General features: G+C 44.0%; 1 protein-coding gene across 2 annotated transcripts in view; it reads right to left on the reverse strand.

Annotated features, from left to right (window-relative positions):
• The window catches only part of TNFRSF10B (TNF receptor superfamily member 10b), a 51,782-nt gene extending 40,906 nt beyond the window's left edge, over positions 1–10,876 (reverse strand). For both annotated transcript variants that reach the window (XM_007961928.3, XM_007961927.3), the window contains exon 1: positions 10,535–10,876. In XM_007961928.3, the coding sequence (XP_007960119.3) occupies positions 10,535–10,684 (150 nt within the window). In that variant the 5' untranslated portion in view covers positions 10,685–10,876. The remainder of the gene's footprint in view (positions 1–10,534) is intronic.
• Positions 10,877–20,353: the final 9,477 nt, after the last annotated feature.

The raw sequence follows: 20,353 nt of genomic DNA on the forward strand, positions 1-20,353 counted from the left end.
AGTTTCGCTCTTGTTGCCCATGCTGGAGTGCCATGGCGTAATCTCGACTCACCGCAACCTCTGCCTCCCAGGTTCAAGCGATCCTCCTGCCTCAGCTTCCCGAGTAGCTGGGATTACAGGCATGCCCCACAACACCCGGCTAATTTTGCATTTTTAGTAGAGATGGGGTTTCTCCATGTTGGTTAGGCTGGTCTTGAACTCCCGATCTCAGGATATCTGCTCTCTTCGCCCTCCCAAAGTGCTGGGATTACAGGTGTGAGCCACCACACCTGGCCTGTGCATTGGCTTTTTAAATCAACAGTATTTCCATTTTATATGTAATTGTTATAGTGACTATAATAAAGGCTTTCTTTTAAACAAAATCTAAAACTAAGGTAAATTATATATCACATGAAACTTATCTTTTAATCTTTTAAAGTATGTAGTTCAGTGACACTACGTTTATTAATGTTGTTGTGCAACAATCACAACTATCCATCCTCAGAAGTTGTTTCATCTTCCCACTCTTCCCTCCTTACAACCCCTGGCATCCAACATTCTACTTTTGGTTTTTGTGAATTTGACTACATTAGGTACCTCACATAAGTGGAATTCTATTTCATTTGTCCTTTTATAAATGGCATTTTACTGAGCATGTCTTTAATGTTCATTCATTGTGTAGCGTGTGCCAGTATTTCCTTCCTTTTCATGGCTGAGTAATACTCTATAGTATGAATATACCACATTATCTATTGATCTGTCCAACTTGGGTTTCTTCCACGTTTTGGCTATTGTGAATAATACTGCTATAAACGTGGGTGTACAAACATCTGTTTGAAACCATGCTTTCAATTCTTTTGGACATATACCTAGAAGTGGGAATGATGGATCATCTGGTAATCCTGTTTTTACTTTTGAGGAACTATCAAACTGTTTTCCATAGTGGCTGCACCATTTTACATTCCCATTAACAGGGCATGAGGGTTCCAACTTCTCTACAACCTTGCTAATGCTGTGTGTGTGTGTGTGTTTGAGACGGAGTCTAGCTCTGTCGCCCAGGCTGGAGTGCTGTGGTGCAATCTCGGCTCACTGCAAGCTCCGCCTCCTGGGTTCACGCCATTCTGCTTCAGCCTCCGGGGTAGCTGGGATTACAGGCGCCCGCCACCAAGCCAGGCTAATTTTTTTGTATTTTTTTAAGTGGAGATGGAGTTTCACGGTGTTAGCCAGAATGGTCTGGATCTCCTGACCTGGTGATCTGCCCGCCTTGGCCTCCCAAAGTGCTGGGATTACAGGTGTGAGCCACCGGGCCCGGCCTGTGTGTGTGTTTTTTTATAATAGTCATCCTAATGGGTATAGGATGGTATCTCTGTGGTTTTGACCAGCAGTTCCCTAATGATTAGTGATTAGAGTATCTTTTCATATACTTATTGACCATTTGTATATTTGCTTTGGAGAAAAGTTTGTAAAAATCAGTTGCCCATTTTTAACCGGGTTGTTTTTCTTTTGTTGGACTACAGGAATTCTTCATGTATTTTAGATATTAAGCCCTTATCAGATATATGACTTACAAACATATTCTCTCATTCTGTGGGTTTTGCCTTTTTATCCAGTTAATTGTATCTTTTGATGCATAAGAGTTACTGATTTTCATGAAGTCCAAAATGTGTATTTTTTCTTTTGTTGCCTGTGTCCATGGTGTCATATCCAAGAAATTACTGCCAAATCCAATGTCACAAAAGTTTTATCCTATATTTTATTTCAAGAGTTCTATAGTTTTAGCACTTACATTTACATCTTTTTTGTTTGTTTGTTTTTAGCTATTTTTTATATACAATGTTAGGCTAAGGTTCACTTCATTCTTTTGAATATGGATATCCAGTTCTCCCAGCCCCCTTCATTGAAAAGATGGCCCTTTCCTCCATTCAACCATCTTGGCATCCTTGTGAAAAATAATTTGGTCATATATGTGAGGGTTTATTTCTGGCTGCTCTATTCTATTCCACTTATCTATTTGTCTGCTTTTATGCCAGTACCATGCTGTTTTGATTACTGCAGCTTTGCAGGAAGTTTTGAAAATCAGGAAATGTGAATCCTACTACATTTTTATTCATTTTCAAGATTGTTTTGGCTATTCTGGTCCCTAGAAATTCCATATGAATTTTAGAATACATTTTTTCATTTCTGCAAAAATGTAATTGGGATTTTGATAGAGATTACATTGAATGTATAGATCACTTTAGGAAATGTTAACATAATTAGTCTTACAATCCATAATCATGGCATATCTTTCCATTTATTTTTGTATTCTTTAATTACTTTCAGTAATGTTTTATAGTTTTCATTGCACAAGTCTTCCGCCTCCTTGGGGAGTTTACTCCTATTTTATTATTTTTGATACTATTGTAAATGGATTTTTTCCTAATTTCTTTTTTTTAATTGTTCATTGGTAGTGTATAGAAATGCAATTGACTTTTCCAGTTGATTTTGTATTCCACTTCTTTGATGAACTCATTTTAGTACCATCAAAGAAAAATTAAAAACACAGTTTAGATATACCCCATGGCAATCACCCATAACCATGTAGCCAAAACTTAAGACATCCTGATATCCCTGAAACATTAACTGTAATCATGAAAAAACCCCACAAAATGTAAGTTTTACACCTTCGTCATGATGTAATGTGGTTCAGTGAAATTAAATCAAGCAGTTATAGAAAAATCAGCTTAAACAGTTCTGATTGCCTTTTAAAAGAATGTAAATTTATAATAGTCAGTCATGAAATTGTCAAAATATATCCTCCTTTATACAGTGTCCTATACCTACTGTAAGGCAAGTTTCTTACCACTTGGTTTGAAATCTCCCAGATTGCAATCTGTACTGTCTCTTACTGAACAACAATAAATTTCAAATTTTTTTTTTTTTTTTTTTTTTTTTTTTTTGAGACGGAGTCTCGCTCTGTCGCCCAGGCTGGAGTGCAGTGGCCGATCTCAGCTCACTGCAAGCTCCGCCTCCCTGGTTTACGCCATTCTCCTGCCTCAGCCTCCCGAGTAGCTGGGACTACAGGCGCCCGCCACCGCGCCCGGCTAGTTTTTTTTTGTATTTTTTTTAGTAGAGACGGGGTTTCACCATGTTAGCCAGGATGGTCTCGATCTCCTGACCTCGTGATCCGCCCGTCTCGTGATATGATTTTATTTTTGGCAGTTTAATTTTTTGTGAACTCTTTCGGATTTTCTACCAATAAGATCATATCATCTGAAAACACAGATTTTACTTTTTCCTTTATAGTTCAGATGCTTTTATTTCTTTTTCTTGCCTAATTGTTTTGGCTAGAACTTCCAGTACTATGCTGAGTGGTAAAGGTGGGTGGGTATCCTTACGTTGTTTTTAATCTTAAAGGAAAAGCTTTCCGTCTTTCACACTGAGTATGATGTTAGCTGTGAGGTTTTCTTACATGGCTTTTATGATATAGTGGAAGTTTTCTTCTATTGTTAATTTGCTGAATGTTTTCATCATGAAAGGGTTTTGAATTTTATCAAAGGTTTTCCCTGTATCAATTGAGATGATCATGTGTCTTTTTCCCCCTTCATTCTATTAATGCAATGTATTACATTGTTCAATTTTCATTTGTTGAAACATTCCTGCATTCCGGAAATAAATCCAACTCGGTCATGGTGTATAATCCATTTAAGGTACTGTCGAATTATCTCTGATAGTATTTTGTTAAAGATTTTTGCATCCATTAGGGATATTGGGATGTAGTTTTATTTTCTTGTAGTATCTTTATCTGCTTGGGTATCAGAGCAATGCTGGCCTCACAGAAAGAGTAAAGAAAGGTTCCCTTCTCTTCAAGTTTTTGAAAGAGTTTGAGAATAGTGGTATTAGCTCTTCATTAAAATTAATTAAGTTGGTTAGAATTCACTAGTGAATTCTGTCAGCTTAATTAACAGTTTTGAAGAATTAATGTTTGTTTTGTGGATTCTCTCTATGGTTTTTCTTTTTTTCTTTTTCTTTCTTTCTTTGAGACAGTGTCTCACTCTGTCACCCAGGCTAGAGTGCAGTGATGTGATCTTGACTTACTGCAACCTACGTCTCTGGGGCTCACCTCAGCTTCCTGAGTAACTGGGATCACAAGTGTGCTCCACCAGGCCAGCCTGGTTTTTGTATTTTTTGTAGAGACAGAGTTTGGTCTCAAACTCCTGGCTTCGAGCGATCCTCCTGTCTTGGCCTTGCAAAGTGCTGGGATTATAGGCATGAGCCACCACGTCCGGCCTCTACTGTTTTTCTATTATCTGTTTTATTTATTTCTCTTCTAATAATTATTTCCTTTATAATGCTAACTCTGGGTTTGGTTCATTCTTCTTCTAATTCCTACATTTGTAAACTTTGCTTGTAGATTTAAGGTCCTTCTTCTTTTTTAATTAAACCATTTCTGGCTATAAATATCATAGGTAGAGTCAGATACTATATATGCTTTTTTGTCTGGTTTCTTTCAGCATAATTATTTTGAAATTCAGTCATATTTTCATGTGCATCAGTACTCTGTTCCTTTTTATTACTGAGTTGTATGGCAGAATTAATATGGTAATATTATAAAATGTAGGAGACTTGAAATAATACAGATTCATTCACCTCCACTACTGATTCTTTCTGCTATAGTTGTCTCAGGCATGTACATATGTTACAAACCCTACAAAGTGTTATATTATTTGATATTTTCAAGAAAGTAACAGAAAATAATCATTCTTTATAGGTGCATTCATATTTCTATTGCTGATGATCTTCCTTCTTTCCTTAAGATCCATGTTCCTAGCCGGGCGAGGTGGCTCATACCTGTAATCCCAGCACTTTGGGAGGCCAAGGTGGTAGATCACCTGCGGTCAGGAGTTTGAGACGGGCCTGGCGAACATGGTGAAACCCTGTCTCTACTAAAAATACAAAAATTAGCCGGGTGTGGTGGCACATGCCTGTAATCCCAGCTGCTCAGGAGGCTGAGGCAGGGGAATCGCTTGAACCCAGGAGGCAGAGGTTGCAGTGAGCCAAGATGCGCCATTGCACTCCAGCCTGGGCAACAACAGTGAAACTGTCTCTAAATAAATAAATAAATAAATAATCCATGTTTCCATTTCATTTCCTCTATTCAGATTGAAATCTTTTAGCATTTTGTGTACTGCAGGTCTGTGAACAATGATGTGTCCATACGGTCTCCAATAGCACATTCAGGTTCCTAATTCTCAAAGCCATTTATGCCCATTTACTCCTTCTTATTTGGTAATGACCTCACCCAAATATCAGATTAGAAGCACTAGAATCCACCACAAACCTCTTTCCTCTTCTTACCAAACCCATTGCATCACTGGCCTGCGTTATCATCATTTCTCTCAGATCCGCCTCAGCTGCCACTTGCCTTCTTCACGATAATGCAACCTGACCCTCACCCTAACCACTAGGACCCATCCCAAATGCTGCCCAGGCCACACTTGAGGTCACCCACCTAATCCACTCTTCACTGGGTGAACAATGATCTCTAAAGGGTGGATCTGATGGGGAACGTCCCCAGTGAAAACTTGACAATGGCCTTGGTGACTCTGGATGTGCGTGATCCTCCACACCCTATTCAGATCCTGTGTTCTGTCCTCGGCCTGCCTGCCACACTCCCCACCTCTCACGGTTAACGCACTCTATGAGCAGGCTGAGGACACAACATCTGCATTAGTGCAGCTTCCTAGAATCCACATTACCCATTCATTCATTCATGGAAGACATGTAGGCGCCTGGTGACCACATATGCAAGGAGCCATGGCGTATCAGGAACACGACACGGCCCTTCCTTTCCTTAGCACAGTTTCCATTCACAGGAGCTGAGGCACGGCCATCATTAACCCCAAAGTCCACGAATTTGTGAAGAGTCTGGAGGGGCTGCTCAGGCAGAAGCGACAAATGCCATCGGTGGTAGGGACAGTAGTGGACATAGAGGAAAGAGTTCATGCAGACAGAATCCCAGGAAGCCAGTGTAATGAGGGAGGGGAGTAAAAACAAGAGAGGTACTGCTGAATTAATGTTGTAATATGATTACAAAATGTAGGAGAGTTGAAATAATATAGATCCATTCATCACCATCCACTCTTTCTGCTGTGCAGGACGAGGCTGTGCCATCCGTGGGCCTCTCTGATGGAGGGAGAATGGGCATGTGGCCAGAGATGTGTGATTGTGTTGGGCCACAGAAATGGGCTCATGGGGGTGTCCATGGGCATAGTTAAGAGAGAGAAGGAAAACAAGAAGAAGGGAGGCCAGCGGTTTGGCTTATTCAGTTCTTGACCCATTGAATTCTAGGAACCCCGCCTCCTCCCGGACATGAGTCATTGGCGGGGCTTCCCTGTCTTGTGACTCACCCACCTGTGACAGAGGCTCCTTGCTTTATACCAAGTTTGAGCCTAATGCCTGCTAATATTTCTCATCAAAAATTAACCCGAGTAACCTCCTCTTTCTTCTCTGAGTCACCCACATCCTTAAAACTGCCCTGGATAATCACAGTTCCTACATAGGTTGTTGTGTGAACTGAAAGTGTTAATATGTGTGGAAAGTGCTTAGAACACAGAACTTAAACACATGCTCTGATTACTATGATCATTACCCGCAATGTTGATTTTAAGCAAACCATATTATCCCGGCCAAACTACCATGACCTGCAGCCTTGGGACTGCACAGCCTCCTTCTGTCAGTCAAATATGGAGGGATGACATCTCTGGAGCCAGCACAGCCACTCTGGAGGTAGGGGAGGTGACAGTGGTGGGACCTCATGCTTCCTGATAGTTATTGAGTTCCCTGCTGTCATCTGCTCCACCGGACTGTGGGCTCCAGGGAGCAGTATTCACACAGGGCTCATTTGTCCTTCCCCAACTCAGGCACAGATTTTCCCAGAGTAAAGGGCTCCTCATCTACCTGATAAATGAATCACTCCCACCCCCGCCGCCAAGCACAGACAGTGAGACTAGCTGTGGCCTCAGCTCACTGCATAAGGACAGCCCCCAGCTGCAGCAGGGGCAGAGGACCCTGTAGAGCTCTGTAGACTCTGTTGAGAACCACAGGCAGGAGCTTCCAGGGGCCAAGTGCAGGGCAGAGATTGGGAGAAGCAGCTGCTCCTTGCAGAGGACATGTCCAGTGTCTGCTGAGACTGACTCTGGGTGCCTGAGAAGAAGCCACCCAGGGAAGGGAAGATTAGATTGCGGCCTATACGGGGCTGAGAGATCTGCATGTTCCTGTTCCCCTTCCCACAGTGGACAGACCACATGCCAGGGGTGCTGGCTAGTTACCATCAGCAGTTGACCACTATACCCTTAGTAGTTAACTAAATGAGCCTCTGAATAAGGAAACTGAACACAAGGTATATGGTTATACGTAGTTAAAAGCTAGTATCAGAGGAGCAAACTGATCCTCAGTTTTCTAATTGTGACCAGAGTAATACTCAATAGACTTTGAAAGAACGCAATGATGTTCAGTACCTAAGAAAGCAAAATTCAGAATGTCATGCAATAAAAAATTACTATGCATGGAAAAAAACCAAAAATGTCCCCACAGGCAGGAAAAAAAATGCAATCAACAGAAACAGGGGCATGATAACAGATATAATGGTGTTGATACATTAAAGACCTTAAAACAGGTCATCTAAAGCTTACAAATGTACTCAAGGATATTTAAAAAAGAGAAAAACAAAACACACATGCCCAAACTCATAGGCTGGGCCTGGTGGCCCAGGCCTGTAATCCCAACACTTTGGGAGGACAACGTGGGAGGATTCCTTGAGCGCAGAAGTTTGAGACCAGCCTGGGCAACATGGTGAAACCCGGTCTCTACTAAAAATACAAAAATTAGCCAGGCGTGGTGGCAAGCGCCTGTGGTCCCAGGTACTTGGGAGAACGAGGTGGGAGGATCACTTGAGCCCAAGAGGTTGAGGCTGCAGTGAGCTCTGACTGTGCCACTGCACTCCAGCCTGGGTGACAGAGTAAGACCCTGTCTCAAAAAAGAAAAACACAAAGAAGATCAGGAAATAAATGAAAGATACTAAAAAAGCCAAAAGAGAACTTCTAAAGTTCAAAAAAAAAAAAAATCTGATATACAGTAGATGAGATTAACAGCAGGTTAGATTCTGCAGAATCAGATCAATGAACTTGAAGAGCCCTCACTGGGAACTACCCAAAGTGAAGCATAGAAAATGATGGGGCCAAAAAAAGAACAGATACTAAGTTAACTCTGATACAAAATCTAACATTCTAACATAAATGTATTAAGACCACGGTCACCAGAAGAGACAGACAGAGTATTTGAAGAAATAATGGCTGAAAATCTTCCAAGCAGAACATAAACTCGGCCAGGCACGGTGGCTCACACCTGTAATCTCAGCACTTTGGGAGGCTGAGGCGGGCGGATCACGAGGTCAGGAGATCGAGACCATTCTGGGTAACACGGTGAAACCCTGTCTCTACTAAAAATACAAAAAATTAGCCGGGCATGGTGGCGGGCACCGGTAGTCCCAGCTACTCGGGAGGCTGAGCCAGGAGAATGGCGTGAACTCGGGAGGCAGAGATTGCAGTGAGCCGAGATCGCACCACTGCACTCCAGCCTGGGCGACAAAGGCGACCCTCCATCTCAAAAACAAACAAACAAACAAAAAAACATTAACTCTAAAACCTCAAATCCAAGAAATTCAACATAACTCTGTTGTGGCCTCCTTCCTTCGTTCCTTCCTTCCTTCCTTCCTTCCTTCCTTCCTTCCTTCCTTCCTTGTTCAACACAACTCTATTGTGGCTTCCTTCCTTCCTTCCCTCTTTTTTTTTTTTTTTTTTTTTTTTTGGAGTCTTGCTCTTGTCTCCTAGGCTAGAGTGCAGTGGCGCCATCTCTGCTCACTGCAACCTCTGCCTCCCGGGTTCAAGTGATTCTCCTGCCTCAGCCTCCCAAGTAGCTGGGATTACAGGTGCCCACCCGGCTAATTTTGTATTTTTAGTAGAGACAGGGTTTCACCATGTTGGTCAGGCTGGTCTTGAACATCTGACCTCATGTGATCTGCCCGCCTCGGCCTCCCAAAGTGCTGAGATTACAGGTATGAGCTACCAGACCCGGCTGTGGTGGCTTTCTTTACAGAAAAATCTCCAAGGAGAACATAAACTCTAAAACCACAATTAAGAGAAATTCAACACAACCCAGTTGTGGCTTTCTTTACAGAAAAAAATCTTCCAAGTAGAAAGAACATAAAAGTCGAAAGCCAAAAATCCAAGAAATTCTTTACAGAAAAAAAACACAACAGGGCAAACAAACCAAATCACTGCAAACCAGTGCTAAGAAAAATCATAAAAGCAGCCAGAGACCAAAGATCCACCACCCACAGAGAAGCAAGATGCCGTGGGAGCCTAGGCCCACAGAAACCACAGCAGGAGGGGGAGGCCGAGGCCCCTGTACACCTTCCTCACCAGGACGATTCCGCCCTCCCTCCACTCAGAGGTGATACCAAGGACACACAGTGGTATGGGGTGGAAACAGTGAACTCAGCATGAGGTGTGTAACAATATGCCATAAAACTCCAGTGCTTCACACTGATATTCTTTAGGCCAACACCAGCATTCTCTTGACCTTACTTTCACGGTTCCTCCTCTCCCTTCCTGCCCTTCTTTACAGTCTTCAGTTAGATCTCGGCCCACAGACTTCCCCTCGCTGAGCTACGGTCTCCTCTGTAAAGTGTGATGATTCACAATCTCTCCCGTCGCTGAGCACACGGTGCTGTTCCCTACAAAGCCGACCCTTTGTCCCTTCCCCATTATCACAGATACTTGCCGAGAGGTGGCAAGAAAGGCTCTTGCCAGACCAAAATGCAGCTGCTGTTATCAAGCAGGTCAGGCCCCAAGTGCCGCAGACTCCCTTCTCCTAAATCTCATTTTCCCAAGGAACCCCAAACACCGGCACTGGGGATGAGCCGCCCTGCGCGCGCAGCCGCTAAGGAGAGGAAGGGTCTTCTCCAGCTGCGCCCGCAACCGCTCCCGCGCGCGGAACGGAACCACTGGGACGCAGCGACCACAGGGGAGTTCTTCACTGGTCGCGGGTTCAAAGCGATCTGCAATGAGCACCTTTAGGAATTCATTCGAAGGCGCAAAAGGAAAAGAAATTAAGGCAGGAACTGATCGAGGAAGGAAGGGAGGGAAAGAAAGAAAGAAAGAGAAAAAGAGAAAGAAAGAAAAAGAAAGTAAGGAAAGAAAAAATCAAAGTCCGACGACGTCTCTGTGGCTTCACGCGGCTTACTCGGGAATTCCCACTTTGTCGCGCACCCTCACTGGATTCGGGAATTTACACCGAGTGGAACGCGCGCTCTGCTCCTTCGCGGCCCGGGTCGCTCCTGCCCAGCCCGGAGACCCGGCTCTTCCCCCGACTCCGGCGACTGGTGCGTCTTGCCCGGACATGCCCGGCCGCAGGCGACCCGGGCCACTCACCCCCATAGTGTCCCCCTCTCTCCCTGCCCGCTCCCGGCGCCAGGAGCGCTCTTCCCCAGCCAGGGACCGCGGCGGGGACTCACCGACATCAGGACTGGGGCGGCTGCGACGACGAGCACAAGGGTCTTGAGGACGCGGAGCCCAGGCCTGGCTCCCCGCGCCTCCCTGGGTCCTGGGCCGCGCCGTTTCCGGGCCCCCGAAGCGGCCGGGGCGCTCTGTCTCCGTTGTCCCATGGCAGGAGGGAACGCTCTTCGCCCCCCAGGCCCGTAGGTTTCAACTCTTAAAGTAGATCGGACGTCAGTCCGTGTACTTTGTGGGCACAGAGATTGCGGGGTTCGCGGGACACGTGCTGATTTCTGTGTCCAGGATGAGTTGGGGCGGCGCGGCTGTACTTTCACAGCCCCCAGGCAGGCGTCATTTGGGGCGGGGCGAATCAGAGCCAATATGCAACTGCAAATTCCGCCACAGGTTGGTGACAAAAAATAAATAAATAATAAAAGCCTTGTCAACGTCACCCTCTGCAAGCGCGTCCAAGTGGGGCGGGGAGGGGAAGGTACCGGAAAGTAACCTTCGCCCTGGCGGCTGCGTCCCGGGCTGTGGTTTGTTTCTGGGTCCTGTCTGCGCCAGGACAGGCACCGAAACTGGGGGAGAATGAGTTGAGGGAGGCTCCTGGGGAGTTGATGCCTCCCAGGGTCGCGCGCTTGGCTGTGAACAGACAGGGTCTTGAGGTTCAGAGTCCGCTTTCCAGGCGCGTCCTTATCCTCTCCCCTTCCCAGGGGCACCTGTCCCTCCTGTTCTCTCGTTCTCTCTCTTTCTTATTTCCTTCTTTCTCATTTCTTTCCTTCCTTCTTCCTTCTCTTTCTTTCGTTCTTTCTTTTCTTTCTTCTTTTTCTTTCTCTTTTTCTTTTCCTTCCTTCCTTGCTGCTTTCTCTTTCCTTCTTTCTCTTTCCTTCCTTCCTTCCTTTTCTTTCTTTCTTTTTCTTTCTTTCTTTCCTTTTCTTTTCTTTCCTCTCTCTCTTTCTTTTCTTTCCTCCTTCTCTTTCTTTCTTTTTCTTTTCTTTCTTTGGTGTGGTTTATTTTTTGAGACAGTCTCTCTGTGGCTCGGGTTGGTGTGCCATGGTGTGATCCCGGCTCACTGCAACCTCTGTCTCCCAGGTTCAAGCAATGCTCCCATCTCAGCCTCCTGTGTAGCTGGTACTACAGGCCTGCACCACCACACCTGGCTAATTTTTGTATTTTTAGTAGACATGGGGGTTCACTATGTTGGCCAAAAGACCATTGAACTAAGGGAGGAGACCACCCCTCATATTGTCTTACACCCAATTTCTGCCTCCAAAGAAAGAAGAAGTAAAAACTAAAAGGCAGAAATGAAATCCACAGGCAGACAGCCCAGCACTATGCCCTGGGCCTGGTAGTTAAAGATGGACCCCTGACCTAACCGATTACATTATCTATAGATTCCAGACATTGTATGGAAGAGCATTGTGAAAAATCCCTGTCCTCTTCTGTTCTGTTCTGATTACCGGTGCAAGCAGCCCCCAGTCACGTACCCGCTGCTTGCTCAATCTATCATGACCTCTCACACGGACCCCCTTAGAGTTGTGAGCCCTTAAAAGGGACAGGAATTGCCCACTCGGGGAGGTTGGCTCTTGAGACAGGAGTCTTGCTGATGCTCCTGGCCAAATAAACCCCTTCCTTCTTTAACTCGGTGTCTGATGGGTTTTGTCTGTGGCTCTTCCTGCTACAGAACCCAACTTACGCTCCCACCTAGTCCACAGATGTGTCTATGTCCCTGCACCCTTGCTACACTTAGCTTCCATTTGTCACTAGTCTAGGAAATAAAACATGATACATCACATTGTTAGGTATTTTCATTCCTTCACAGTACTAGGGATTTTCATGGATACAGGAATGTTTGGTACTGGGAGTAGATGACCAGGGGATCCAGACAAGACAGTAGTGGAGGGCAGCAGGGAAGACTGAATTCCCAGCTGTGCACTTGGAAAACCATGGTCAGCTGGGGCCAGTCCCTGCCACCCACAATGCCTGTGAATGGAGATAAGGTCTCTGTCCTCAGGCTGTCTGGAGGACATCAGATGAGCCTGGAGCTGAGCTCAGTTCCTGACCCCAGGTCCTGACTCTGTCAATGCTGGGCTGGTTCAATCTCTATGCCAGGTCCTTCCACCCCATCCCTTTCTTTATCAAAGTAGGAATCAAGAAGATCCAAAGGCTCAGGCTTTCAGGTTGTCAGAGTACTGAAATTGGAGGCTGTGGATGGCTGGGCCCTGCCATGCTCCCAGTCCAGCTCTGTGACTCTGGTGTGGCCCCAGCTCCTTCCTGTAAAATGAGGAGATAAAAGTCTTCAGCAGCCCTGTGTAAACTTCTGCAGGCTCTGTTAACAGGTCTGGGAGGACAAATTGCATCCTCAGGGCTGGTGTCATTCACTCTGGACTCTGGATCCCCAGGGCACATGTCCTCCACCCAGCAGAGGCTGCACCTTCTCCTACCTGCACCTCAGTACCAGCTCCCTGAGCTTGGGGCAGAAGCTTCTGAAGACTGGAGTGGAGCACCATGTGGAGAGGCCATGGAGGAACAGAGGAGCCAGAATTCAAATGAGGACAGCAATGGCACTGCAGGGTCACAGCCTGGTTTACCTGCCACGCTTCCAGTTGTCCTTCTGGTGGGCGCCCAGCCCATGCCCCAGTTTGAAGAGTGAGCAGGAAAGGTCTCAATCCACGTGGCCACAGATGGCTGTTCACCCAGCCTCTACTGAGAGACCACGGTCCCTGTTCCAGTCCTCTGTCCTGTATCCAGGAGTGGCAGGGCAGTCAGGCTCTAGCTTCCAGGTTGGGGATGGGGAGAGTGGCGACAGTGGGGACAGTGCCATGCCCCGAGCCTGTGCTGTTGGGCAGCTGGTGTCCTGTTCCCAGCCAAAGACTGCACATCTTCATGTAGTGGATTTTCCTAACAACCCGGGGAGATGAGGGTAGATTGTTTTCCCTGTCTTACAAGTGGCAAAATGAGATTCAGGAGCAATGTCTCCAGCAGTTTTGGCTTCACCTTCTGTATAATAGCAGCCATATTTGGGCCTCTGCAGGGCTAGAGTTCTCTGAGCAGCTGCTTCTCTGATCTCTGTCCTGCACTTGGCCTCTGGGAGCTCCTATGGGTCCTCAGCAGAGTCCACAGGGCCCTCCCTGTGCTGCAGCCTGGAGCCTGTCCTTAGGCGGTGAGCTGAAGCCACCACTGCACTCATCTCATGGGTTTTGGGGAAAATGATTCACCCAGGAAGTAGACAGTGAGCCCTTTACTCTGGGAACACCTGTGCCTGGGGTCTGCTGGCGGCAGGGAGGACAAACAAACCCCATGTGAATCCTACTCCTCGGAGCCCACAGTGTGGAGGGAGAGGTGACACCAGGGGTCATATAACTAATAGGAGGGAGCATGAGGGAGGCCTGAGATCTCACCACTCTGGCCTCCCCCTCCTCCAGAGAGGCCGTGCTGGAGGGAGGCCGTGCAGCTGTAAGGCCATAGGATGTGGTATTGTTGGCCTGGAAGATGTGGTTTGATTACAGCCACCAATGAGGGTCATGGAGGGAAGCTAAGTTCCCCTTTAAGGGTTTGTTTGTTTGTTTGTTTGTTTGGCTGGGCCTGAGAATTAAATTGACATAAGACAGGTCCACAGGAGAAAAGCACACAGATTAATATAATGCAAATTTTACATGGCACAGAAGATACCGTGAGAGTCAGTTACTTATATACTGAATTAGACCAAGTAACTTGTGAAGAAGCAAGTAAATATGTGGAGGTTAAAAAGATGAGTGATTCTATTCTCTTTTAAAAAAATATCTGCTCCTTTAAGGAATAAAAAAGACAAGCTTACCTTTTAAAATGTATTTTATGGCCAGGCGCGGTTGCTCAAGCCTGTAATCCCAGCACTTTGGGAGGCCGAGACGGGTGGATCACGAGGTCAGGAGATCGAGACCATCCTGGCTAACATGGTGAAACCCCGTCTCTACTAAAAAATACAAAAAAACTAGCCAGGCGAGGTGGCGGGCGCCTGTAGTCCCAGCTACTCGGGAGGCTGAGGCAGGAGAATGGTGTAAACCTGGGAGGCGGAGCTTGCAGTGAGCTGAGATCTGGCCACTGCACTCCAGCCTGGGCAACAGAGCGAGACTCCGCCTCAAAAAAAAAAAAAAAATGTATTTTATATATGTATACAATCTAAATTTATTTTTCTCTCCTTGTCCCTGAATACTTTATTATTTTATTTTACTTTAAGTTCTGAAATACATGTGCAGAACATGCAAGTTTGTTACACAAGTATACATTTGCCATGGTTGTTTGCTGCACCTAACAACCCATTATCTAGGTTTTAAGCCCTGCATGCATTAGGTATTTATCCTAATGCTCTCCCTCCCTTTGCCCCTCACCCCCTGACAGGCCCCAGTGTGTGATGTTCCCCTCCCTATGTCCATGTGTTCTTATTGTTCAACTTCTACTTATGAGTGAGAACATGCAGTGTTTGGTTTTCTGTTCCTGTTTTAGTTTGCTGAGAATGATGGTTTCCAGCTTCATCCATGTCCCTGCAAAGGACATGAACTCACTCTTTTTTATTGATGCATAGTATTCCATGATGTATATGTGCCACATTTTTTAATCCAGTCTATTATCGAAGGGCATTTGGGTTGGTTCCAAGTCTTTGCTATTGTGAATAGTGCCACAGTAAACATACATGTCCATGTCTCTTTATAGTAGAATGATTTATAATCCTTTGGGCATATACCCAGTAATGGGATTGCTGGGTCAAATGGTATTTCTGGTTCTAGATCTTTGAGGAATTGTCACACTGTCTTCCACAATGGTTCAACTAATTTACACTCCCACCAGCAGTGTAAAAGTGTTCCTATTTCTCCATAGCCTCACCAGCATCTGCTGTTTCCTGACTTTTTAAATAATCATCATTTTAACTGGCATGAAATAGTATCCCATTGTGGTTTTGATTTGCATTTCTTTAATGACCAGTGATGATGAGCTTTTTTTCATATGTTGGTTGGCTGTATAAATGTCATCTTTTGAGAAGTGTCTGTTCATATCCTTCACCCACTTTCTGATGGTTTTATTTTTGTTATTGTAAATTTATTTAAGTTCCTTGTAGATTCTGGATATTAGACTTTTGTCAGACAGGTAGCTTGCAAAAATTTTCTCCCATTCTGTACATTGCCTGTTCACTCTGATGATAGTTTCTTTTGCTGTGGAGAAGCTCTTTAGTTTAATAAGATCCCATATGTCAATTTTGGCTTTTGTTGCTATTGCTTTTGGTGTTTTAGTCATGAAGTCTTTGCCCATGCCTATGTCCTGAATGGTATTGCCTAGGTTTTCTTCTAGGATTTTTATGGTTTTGGGTTTTACATTTAAGTCTTTAATCCATCTTGAGTTAATTTTTGTACAAGGTGTAAGGAAGGAGTCCAGTTTCTGTTTTCTGCATATGGCTAGCCAGTTTTCCCAGCACCATTTATTAAATAGGGAATCCTTTTAATAGATTGTTTTTGTCAGGTTTGTCAAAGATCAGATGGTTGTAGATGTGTGGTGTTATTTCTGAGGTCTCTGTGTTTCATTTGACTGTATATCTGTTTTGGTACCAGTACCATGCTGTTTTGGTTACTGTAGCCTTATAGTATAGTTTGAAGTCAGGTAGCATGATACCTCCAGTTTTGTTCTTTTTGCTTAGGATTATCTTGGCTATACGGGCTCCTTTTTGGTTCCATATGAAACTTAAGGCAGCTTTTTCTAATTCTGTGAAGAAAGTCACTGGCAGCTTGATGGGAATAGCATTGAATCTATAAATTACTTTGGGCAGTATGGCCATTTTCATGAAATTAATTCTTCCTATCCATAAGCATGGAATGTTTTTCCATTTGTTTGTGTCCTCTTGTATTTCCTTGAGCAGTGATTTGTAGTTCTCCTTGAAGAAGTCCTTCATGTCCCTTGTAAGCTGTATTCCTAGGTATTTTATTTCTTTGTAGCAGTTGTGAATAGGAGTTCACTCATGATTTGGCTCTCTGCTTGTCTATTGTTGATGTATAGGAATGCTTGTGATTTTTGCACACTGATTTTGTATCCTGAGACTTTGCTGATGTTGCTTATCAGCTGAAGGAGGTTTTGGGCTGAGACGATGCAGTTTTCTAAATATACAATCACGTCGTCCGCAAACAGAGACAATTTGACTTCCTCTCTTCCTATTTGATTACGCGTTTTTTCTTTCTCTTGCCTGATTGCCCTGGCCAGAACTTCCAATACTATGTTGAATATGAGCGGTGAGAGAGGGCATCCTTGTCTTGTCTTGTGCTGGCTTTCAAAGGGAATGCTTCTAGCTTTTGCCCATTTAGTATGATATTGGCTATGGCTTTGTCATAAATAGCTCTTATTATTTTGAGAGATGTTCCATCAGTACCTAGTTTATTGAGAGTTTTTAGCATAAAGGGACGTTGAATTTTATTGAAGGCCTTTTCTGCATCTATTGAGATAATCATGAGGTTTTTATCATTGGTTCTGTTTATGTGATGGATTATGTTTATTGATTTGCATATGTTGGATCAGCCTTGCATCCCAGGGATGAAGTCAACTTGATCTTGGTGGATAAGCTTTTCGATGTGCTTGCTGGATTCAGTTTGTCAGTATTTTATTGAGGATTTTCGCAACGATGTTCATCAGGGATATTGGCCTGAATTTTCTTTTTTTGTTGTGTTTCTGCCAGGCTTTGGTATCAGGATGATGCTGGCCTCATAAAATGAGTTAGGGAAGAGTCCTTCTTTTTCTGTTGTTTGGAATAGTTCCAGAAGGAATGGTACCAGCTCCTCTTTGTACCTCTGGTAGAATTCGGCTGTGAATCCATCTGGTCCTGGGCTTTTTTTTGGTTGGTAGGCTATTAATTGCTGCCTCAATTTCAGAACTTGTTATTGGTGTATTCAGAGATTCAACTTCTTCCTGGTTTAGATTTGGGAGGGTGTAGAGGTATTTATAGTATTCTCTGATGGTAGTTTGTATTTCTGTGGGATCAGTGGTGATATCCCTTTATCATTTTTTATTGTGTCTATTTGATTCTTCTCTCTTTTCTTATTAGTCTAGCTAGTGGTTCATTTACTTTGTTAATCTTTTCAAAAGACCAGCTCCTGGATTCATTGATTTTTTTTAAAGGGGTTTTCATGTCTCTATCTCCTTCAGTTCTGCTCTGATCTTAGTTATTTCTTGTCTTCTGCTAGCTTTTGAATTTGTTTGCTCTTGCTTCTCTAGTTCTTTTAATTGTGATGTTAGGGTATTGATTTTAGATCTTTCCAGCTTTCTGTTGTGGGCATATAGTGCTATAAATTTCCCTCTTAACGCTGGTTTAGTTATGTCCCACAGATTCTGGTACATTGTGTCTTTCTTCTCATTGGTTTCAAAGAACTTCTTTATTTTTGCCTTAATTTCGTTATTTACCCAGTAGTCATTCAGGAGCAGGTTGTTAAATTTCCATGTAGTTGTGCGATTTTGAGTGAGTTTCTTAATCCTACGTTCTAATTTGATTGCACTGTGGTCTGAGAGACTGTTATGATTTCCGTTCTTTTGCATTTGCTGAGGAGTGTTTTACTTCCAATTGTGTGGTCAATTTTATAATACGTGCTTTATGGTGCTGAGAAGAATGTATACTCTGTTGATTTGGGATGGAGAGTTCTATAGATGTCTGTCAGGTCCACTTGGTCCAGAACTGAGTTCAAGTCATGAATAGCCTTGTTAATTTTCTGTCTCGTTGATCTAATATTGACAGTGGGGTGTTAAAGTCTCCCACTATTATTGTGTGGGAGTCTAAGTCTTTTTGTAGGTCTCTAAGAACTTGTTTTATGAATCTGGGTTCTCCTATGTCGGGTGCATGTATATTTAGGATAGTTAACTCTTCTTGTTGCACTGATCCTTTTATCATTATGTAATGGCCTTCTTTGTCTTTTTTGATCTTCATTTAAAGCCTGTTTTATCAGAGACTAGGATTGTAGCCCCTGTTGTTATTTATTATTATTATTATTGCTTTCCATTTGCTTGGTAAATATTCCTCCATCCCTTTATTTTGAGCCTATGTGTGTCTTTGCATGTAAGATGGGTCTCCTGAATACAGCACACGAATGGGTCTTGACTTTTTATCAAATTTGCCAGTCTGTGTCTTCTAATTGGGGCATTTAGCCCATTTACATTTAAGGTTATTACTATGTGTGAATTTGATCCTGTCATCATGATGCTAGCTGGTTATTTTGCACATTAGTTGATGCAGTTTCTTCATAGTGTCATTGGTCTTTATATTTTGGTGTGTTTTTGCAGTGGCTGCTACCAGTTTTTCCTTTCCATATTTAGTGCTTCATTAGGGGCTCTTGTAAAAAAAAGCCTGGTGGTGACAAAATCCCTCAGCATTTGCTTGTCTGGAAAGGATTTTATTTCTCCTTTACTTATGAAGCTTAGTTTGGCTGGATATGAAATTCTGGGTTGAAAATTATTTTCTTTAAGAATGTTAAATATTAGCCCCCACTGTCTTCTGGCTTATAGGGTTTCTGCCGAGAGATCCGCTGTTAATCTGATGGGCTTCCCTTTGTAGGTAACCTGACCTTTCTCTCTGACTGCCCTTAATATTTTTTCCTTTGTTTCAACCTTGGAGAATCTGACAATTATGTGTCTTGGCGTTGCTCTTCTTAAGGAATATCTTAGTGGTGTTCTCTGTATTTCCTGAATTTGAATGTTGGACTGTCTTGCTAGGTTAGGGAGGTTCTCGTGGATTATATCCTGAAGTGTGTTTTCCAACTTCGTTCCATTCTCCCTGTCACTGCCAGGTACACCAATCAATTGTAGGTTTGATATTTTCACATAGTCCCATATTTCTTGGAGGCTTTGTTCGTTCATTTTCATTATTTTTTCTCTAATCTTGCCTTCGTGCCTTATTTCATTAAGTTGATCTTCAATCTCTGATATCCTTTCTTCCACTTGATCGATTCAGATATTGATACTTGGGTATGCTTCACAAAGTTCTTGTGCTGTGTTTTTCAGCTCCATCAGTTGATTTATGTTCCTCTCTAAACTGGTTATTCTAGTTAGCAGTTCCTGTAACCTTTCATCAAGGTTCTTAGTTTCCTTGCATTGGATTAGAACATACTTCTTTAGCTCAGAGGAGTTTTTTATGACCCACCTTCTGAAGCCTACTTCTGTCAATTTATCAATCTCATTCTCCATCCAGTTTTGTGCCCTTGCTAGAGAGGAGTTGTGATCATTTGGGGAAGAAGAGGGATTCTGGTTTTTGGAGTTTTCAGCATTTTTGCACTGGTTTTTCCTCATCTTCATGGATTTATCTACCTTTGATCTTTGAGACTGATGACCTTTCGATGGGGTTTTAGTTTGGGGGTCTTTCGTGTTGGTGTTGATGTTGTTGTTTTCTATTAGTTTTTCTTCTAACAGGCCCCTCTTCTGTATGTCTGCTGCAGTTTGCTGGAGGTCTGCTTCAGCCTGTGTTCACCTGGATATCATTAGTGGTGGCTGCAGAACAGCAAAGATTGCTGCCTACTCTTTACTCTGGAAGCTTTGTCCCAGAGGGGCACTGGCCTGATGCCAGCAGGCGCTCTCCTGTTTGAGGTCGACCCGTGGTCCCTGGAACCCCTGTTGGGGGATTTCTGTCGACCCCTGTTGGGGGATTTCTCCCACTCAGGAGGCACAGGGGTCAGGGACCCACTTGAGGAGGTAGTCTGTCCCTTAGCAGAGCTGGTGTGCTGTGCTGGGAGAATCCCTCTTGTCAGGATCACTTGCTCTCTTCAGAGCCGGCAGGCAGGAAGGATTAAATTCGATGAAGCTGCGCCCACAGCCGCCCCTTCCCCCAGGTGCTCTGTCCCAGGAAG

Source organism: Chlorocebus sabaeus, chromosome 8 (genome assembly GCF_047675955.1).
Source record: "Chlorocebus sabaeus isolate Y175 chromosome 8, mChlSab1.0.hap1, whole genome shotgun sequence".
In the NCBI taxonomy this organism is placed as follows: Eukaryota; Metazoa; Chordata; class Mammalia; order Primates; family Cercopithecidae; genus Chlorocebus; species Chlorocebus sabaeus.